The sequence below is a fragment of the Poeciliopsis prolifica genome, unplaced genomic scaffold (assembly GCF_027474105.1).
Source record: "Poeciliopsis prolifica strain line A6 unplaced genomic scaffold, Auburn_PproV2 SCAFFOLD004, whole genome shotgun sequence".
In the NCBI taxonomy this organism is placed as follows: Eukaryota; Metazoa; Chordata; class Actinopteri; order Cyprinodontiformes; family Poeciliidae; genus Poeciliopsis; species Poeciliopsis prolifica.
Window position 1 is genome coordinate 18,381,591 of NW_026562379.1, and position 7,118 is coordinate 18,388,708.

The 7,118-nt window shown below is 41.2% G+C and overlaps 1 protein-coding gene across 2 annotated transcripts; it reads right to left on the reverse strand.

Moving 5' to 3' along the window:
- Window positions 1–988: 988 nt before the first annotated feature.
- LOC129358979 (P2Y purinoceptor 14-like) lies at window positions 989–6,295 on the reverse strand. Of its 2 annotated transcripts, XM_055028277.1 has the most exons (4): window positions 6,186–6,295; window positions 2,753–2,916; window positions 2,412–2,675; window positions 990–1,896 (listed from the first exon to the last, which is right to left on the reverse strand). In XM_055028277.1, exons 2-4 carry the CDS (start codon window positions 2,879–2,881, stop codon window positions 1,222–1,224), a joined length of 1,068 nt encoding a protein of 355 aa, XP_054884252.1. In that variant the 5' UTR covers window positions 2,882–2,916; window positions 6,186–6,295; the 3' UTR covers window positions 990–1,221. The 2 variants fall into 2 exon arrangements, with proteins under 2 accessions (XP_054884253.1, XP_054884252.1); XM_055028278.1 differs by lacking the exon at window positions 6,186–6,295 and having other exon boundaries at window positions 989–1,896; window positions 2,412–2,655; window positions 2,753–2,841.
- Window positions 6,296–7,118: the final 823 nt, after the last annotated feature.

Below are 7,118 nucleotides of genomic sequence, written 5' to 3' on the forward strand. Positions count from 1 at the left end.
TTTGTTCTTGCCATTGAGCTGGCTTCTCAGGACTTGCCTTATTCGTTGGAGGTATTTAGCTGTGGCTCCTTTCCTTGTGGCCTCATCGAGGTTGCCATTTGCTTGTGGTATACCTAGGTACTTGTAGCTGTCCTCTATTTCTGCTATTGTTCCTTGTGGGAGTGAGACTCCTTCTGTGCGGATCACCTTCCCCCTCTTTGTGATCAGCCGACCACACTTCTCTAGTCCGAATGACATTCCAATGTCAGTGCTGTAGATCCTGGTGGTATGGATCAGTGAGTCGATGTCTCGCTCACTCTTGGCGTACAGCTTGATGTCATCCATGTAGAGGAGGTGACTGATGTTGGCCCCATTTTTGAGTCGGTATCCGTAGCCAGTCTTGTTGATAATTTGGCTGAGGGGGTTCTGCATAGGCCTGAACCCCCTCAGCCAAATATATAATATATATATATATATATATATATATATATATATATATATATATATGTATGTACACGTCTCTAGAAACAATTTAAACCTTTTAAAATTGATCACTTTCTGTAATTTCCAACTTCCCCTTTATCAGCAAAGTTAATGAAAAAGCTGTGTGTAAATGGTTAAATGGCTTTCTAACGATAACCAATCGCTTTGACTCCTTCCAGTCTGGTTCTCTAATGACTGGGATGAACATGTTTCCGTCTTGAAAACTGTGTTACATGGAGCATCTCCAATGCTTAACCTTGCAAAATGCGAATTTGGAAAAGCCATGTTTACTTGGCCGGTAGGTTGGCCTTGGAGGCTCAGGTTGATCCGACTCTCACATATCCTGTTCCCTCTAACAAAACGTGATTTCAATCATTTTCTAGGAATGTTTGGTTACTATGGCAGTAGATACTTTCCCTTTGCTGACAGTTTATTTTCTCACGTCATTTTGTCTTTACTGAAGCAGACTTCAGAGATTGGAAACATCATATATTTTCTCACTATATTCTCTCAGGTGACCCATGAAACCAACAGCACAGGTTAGTCATTTATTGTCCACAGCAGGAAATTCATCTGTTCCAGCTGAAAGTTGGAGGTAAATGGAAGCAGAGAGGTTCAATTAATAAGCTTGTGTTCAGAAATTATCCAGTTATGCTTTATATCACTTAAGTACATTCTTAATACCTCCACACCAACATACATACATGTAGCACATGCCATTTGTAAATGAACAGTGAGACACTCTGACCAGTGCCAGTCTTATTGCTCTCTTTGACCCTGGAGCTCTGACATGGTGTTGACGACATTCAGCTGATCTCCACTGCTACTTGCCTCCAAACTGGACGTGTTTCTCTTCCGTTTTGTACGGAATATTTTTTTCAGGTTAAGCTGAGCCCTGAACTCCTTACAAAGAAAGACGTAAATAAGCGGATCCAGACAGATGTTACAAATTGATAGTAAAACGGCAAACTCCTTGATGTAGTACAACTCTACCCAACAGTTTTTCTCAAGTATGATGTATGGAATTTGAACAATGTGATAAGGAACAAAGCAAAAGCAGAACACACTGACCAACACCAACATGTTCCTGCGAGACCTCATAAGCTTCTTGGAGTTGGGGGAGGCCAGTTGGGCCTTCTCTATCTGCAGCACCCTGCGGGAGGTGCTGTAGTAGAAAAAGACCAGAGAGACGAATCCTGACAGGAAGATGACTAAAGCAACACCATGACTCAGTACGTGCAGTGGTTTGACAGGTTCACTGATCAGATGGTCACACATAGTGTGTTCATCATCATGATGTTTCTCGTTGACCAGCATCATGATGGCGTAAGGTGTTGTTATGGCCAGGAGAACAACCCAGGTGGTTGTTGAGATGATGCGGCTGGCTTTGGCGCTCATCAGGATGTGACTTCCCGGGGAATAAAGTATCTTCAAGTACCTGTGGAGAAGAACAAAGATTCATTTGATATGCTGGACCTTGTAGCAACCTGAATTTCTGCAGGATGAAACACAAAAGTGAATGCAGTCCTTTATAAAATCATTGTAGATGGATGCTGAGCTTGGTTCTGGCTCTACTGCATGTTTCTTACAGTTAAAATAATGACATTTCTTTGTAATGTCGCCACATTCTTGCTCAGAAGGAGGATGAAGCTAAGGACCGATAATTTATTGTCTATCCCTAATTTATGGTTGTAGAGATGGAGCAATTATGTAACAATTGGATCTGGTTAGGCTATGAATAGCTACATATTTGACATGGAGCGTTTCTATTTTGTTCAATATAGATATAAAGCTAAAGTAGCCATAGTACTAATGCTAACATTTAGGCTTAGCATTAGCCACCTCAGATTATCCGTCTATCCAAGTTAATTACTCTAACTGCAAAGCGTGTGGGACCTATGCTTTAAACAATAGTCTAAATTAATAATCAGGTTGGTAGTTGAGGTGAGGTACCTGTTAGATGCTATATATGCCATAAACAGGATGCTAGCAGCCCAATTCACGAACAATAGAGTGGCTCCAATGCTGCAGTAGAGCAGGTGGACGATGAATGAGCTTCTGGAGTAGTAAACGATGCGCAGGGGGAGGGTGATGCAGAGCAGAAAGTCAGCCGCTGTCAGATGTTTCAGGTAGATCATCCAGCTCTTGGACATTTGGCCATGAGCTCCACGGCAGTGAAACCACAAGGTGAAGCTGTTGAGGCAAAAGCCCACCTGTTGAAAAACCCATCAATCATTTGAATGATTTTTGCCTATATTGGTTTGGTGCAGCCCAAAGACACGATACTCACTATGAACAGTAGGCTGTAGACCACTACTAGGAAAGAGTGGTATGATTGTACATCTAAATCACATGTGATGTTGTGGAAACCATGTGGTTCATGGTTGTGGACGTGTGATTCATGGGTGGATGCAGCCATGGTTCTGAAGCCGTGTCATTAGCAGCAAAACCGAACTGTCAAAGAAATCACACGGTAATAAGGATGAATGCATGGAGAGCATCTGCTTTTATTCATTTTCTAGTCATTATCAGCTCTATTAAAGACACAACTAGGTCCATATGAGAAAAAAAGAAAATAGAGACAATTTTAAAAAATTAAATCACATAAAAAAATTGAAATCAGAAATTCACTGTCACTGATTTATAGGGAGGCTAAATCGCCAGTTGCTCCACATTTTGGACTTAAACCTAACTGAGCATTGTGCTACATCCGTTGGTATCAGGATGATATTTGTAGAAACACGTAATCTAGACATAAATCTGTACATAAGGTTTTGTAATACAGCATGAAATATGGGGACACCACCAAATAACGCATCCTCACTAGCATCCTCACTAGCATCCTCACTAGCATCCTCACTAGCATCCTCACTAGCATCCTCACTAGCATCCTCACTAGCATCCTCACTAGCATCCTGACTAGCATCCTCACTAGCATCCTCACTAGCATCCTGACTAGCATCCTCACTAGCATCCTGACGAGCATCCTCACTAGCATCCTGACTAGCGTCCTCACTAGCATCCTCACTCCACCATTGCAAGCCACTGAGTTTCTGTAAACTGTTTTGCTGGTACTTTCTCCATAAGTGAGCAGCACAACAGAGCACACAATGCTTTAAAGAGCCACGTTAACTGAGACATCCTGAATTGGCGTACCGGCATGTTGGCTTGTGCAGACATTAAATGACGTCTATAAACGTCCTGATCATCAGTCAGATCATCAGTTATATTATGTCCCAGGTATTTAGCAGCAGCACACACTTTAACAACAATGCCAGAATATAAGAAGCCAGGAAGTACAAACTTCTGATCTTCCTTGTTCTTATGATCACAATGTTGCTCTTCAATGCATTAGTCTTGCCATACATCCTCAGTTGTTCATTGGTCTGGCCTTTGAGTGCCATAAATTGCTCAAAATGTGCATGTTTGCACATTAAAAAATATATATTTTCAGTAGGGACCATAAAATTTGTGCCACTAAAGATATCCAAATGCTTATTTTATTTTTAAATATATTTAATCTAAATCTATTCTACGCTTTATCTTAATATATGGTGTCTGCAAGCTCTTTGAGTTGCCTTTGGCTGAAAGGTCCTGTATGAATAAAGTTGCCTTGTCAAAGATTTTATTTAAATTAGTAAAACTGTAAATAACTGTTTGAATACCAGCACTTACTGAATTTGTTTGGAGCTGTGATGGTTATAAACTTTCTGCTGGGTGGAAAGATTTCCTTTAACGTTAGGATTCAACAATATGTCAATGAAGGAGCTAAACAGTTCAGCAACAATTTGTGTTGTTGTGTGTCAAAACTTTTTTCATTTCCCCGCCAACATCATGAATGTCCTCAGAGTCTTGCCATCCTGCCTTCACCTCTTGCCACGCCCTTCCTGTCCCATCCAGGTGTAACATTTCAGCCACTCGGCTATTAGAGCAGTTCAACAACGGTCTTGGACGAAATTAATAATCACTAAAGCATCACATGTGCATAAGATAAATAGTGAAGTGGAAACATCTCAGCTGTTGACTGAAAAGCTGTTTCTCAGCTTCAGCAGCTTTCTGTCTCCTCAGTCTGGAGAAACCAGAGGCAGTTTTCTCACTCTCCGAGTTATTAATGCTATCTGCTAGAAACCTTCTCTGCTGCCATGTTTCCTTTCATCTTATTGACTTAAGTAACAGAAAACAAATCTATTTCCATCAAGCCCCCCTATGTAATATGGAAATCTTGTCATATGTTCTTGTGACAGGAAGTAGGTGGATTCAGAGTAATTGCTTGGGCCAATAGACGCTCATTATAACAGCTAAAGTTATCTGTTGACTGATATGTTGTGCTGTCAGGTCTTGAATCTTATTGCTGGCTGGCATTTCCAGCCCTTTAAAGATGGTAGCATCAACAGGTTCTGGGCCCAGGAAGGAGTTTGGGAGCCGATGGGACTGATTGTTTTTTAATGGAGATGAAATGAAATATGAGTTTTTGGCCCAATGTTTGATCTGAAGAGCACCATATTATCGAAAGGAGAACCTGATGACGGCACTGAAAACGAAGACCCGCACACAGAACTAATTCAAGTCTTGGACGATGAGAGTCTTGCCCTTGTCATGCCAGACGCTGCGGATGATGGCAGAAAAGCCGGAGCTGATGTCTCTTCAGAGGAACCACGCGTTCGCTTTCGACATGAAGCAGCTGGACGATGCCCAGACCTACGGTGTGAAGGTCAAAGGCCACATGACGCCAAATTTAAGGATTTCAACTCAACTATTAAACCTCATGTTCTGGAGTTGGCTGATGGTGTGAGGGCAGTGGCATCGCGCTGACGAAAGGCACCGCAGAGTTGAGAAAAAGCCAAATTGTGGAGAGTCCTTAATAGTAGGCTGGTAAAGTTCACAGCAAAAAGTGACTGATGAAGACATAAATGAGGACATTGTACTCAAAAGAGCGTTGAGATTTGACAACAATTAACTCAAAGGAGATCAAGATTGAGACTTGTGAAGGTAACGTTGGTGAAGGTTATCCTGAGAGAGAATAACGGATCAATAACGGATGACATGAGACGTGAGGACGGCCGAGCGAACGTGTTGCTATAGGATCGTATCTGATGTGAGGCTAAGAGCTCACCCCAATCAGAGCCTTGGGCTGTTTGACAGAGAATAATACTGACACTATCAGCATTACCTGCATAAACAAGCAGATGGGTATTTGCTAATAAAGAAAATCCAGTTGAGACACTTTATGAAGCTGGACATGTAGCAAACGGCTACATTCAGGTTACTGGTATCGACTATCATGACTTTGTCCCCGACTGCTGATATGACATCTGTTCTAATTGCACCACATGGATGTATAGCGTCATATTTACACGCCTCTATCGATTTTTAGAACAATCTGCAGGATTTGAAGTGGAGACTGAGACGGGAGAGAAATTAGTAATAAGTCACTTCATGGTCTGAAACAGTCGGGACGAAATTGGAGTAAAATGTTGCATGATTTCCTTATTGATAATGACTTTGTGCAGAAACCTGCAGACTGTTGAGAGTATGACCTGTTGTTGCAAACCAGGATGAAGTTTTACTGATGGTTTTTATGAGATTTAATTCCTTTAGCTACATATCACCACCATAAGAGCTGGAATACAAGATGTCTGTAACTATTCATTAACTAGTCATTCTTATAAGTCTATGCCAAACATATTAAACCAATATACATGACAGTAAAGGAGTTTTCACACCTTTTGACTCGAGAGGGCTGCCAGCATGAAGCGATGTTGCCGTTTCCTCCATGAAACAAACTGCTCCACTAACTGTTGTACTAACTGCTCTAACCGCTGCGGGTCACTAACTTCTGCATTTGAGGGAAAACAAACTAACAGTTACACTGCAGCACTGGGCAGAAAATGCAAAGTCAAAAATTAAAAGTATACAGCTCTAATCAGAATTCAGACATTACTGGCAAAATGAAACATTCAAATTTACTGCAATGAAAAACATGATTATTTACTGGGAGGGTAATGTAGATTATTTGGGTTGATGACCTTATTATTGCAGCAAGTAATGATCAGATACTCAGCAGTCCTTCAGGTGTCCTGCAGGTTTTAAATGCTACAGATAGAAAACACTGGAATGAAATGGCTGAATTTTGCACAGAACAGTGAAGTAAAAATGGACCAGGCTCTGACCTCTCCATGACCTTTGGTCTGGTCTCTGGTGTCGACCAGCACTGAGTGTTTTTTAATGTCACTGATTTGAGCTTGAGCTGTTAGGAGGCGCCATCTTCCCTCTGCAGTGATCGATCCTTTGATTGAGAGTGTTGCCAAAGATTCCCCGTTTTCTAATCTGTCTGACCATTTTTCAACAAACTGAAATCTAACCTGGAGCATGGAGCTCCGTTAGTTTCAAAAAAACGTTTTTAATAAACAGCTATGCCCATGGAAAAATTAAGATATAAAGAAACTCAAAAGAAACTGCAGGAAAGCAGAGAGGAAACGGAGGGAAAACAAACTGGCAATTGATTACCAAGCAATGCGCTGACAGCTTAACGTATACAACTCTGCTGTCCAAAATTCAAGAAATGAAGATTTTTCCAAAATAATGGGGTCACAAAAAAAAATTCCCAAAGTTTTGATTTTCACCATCAATAATGTGATTAACCCAAACTTCACTGC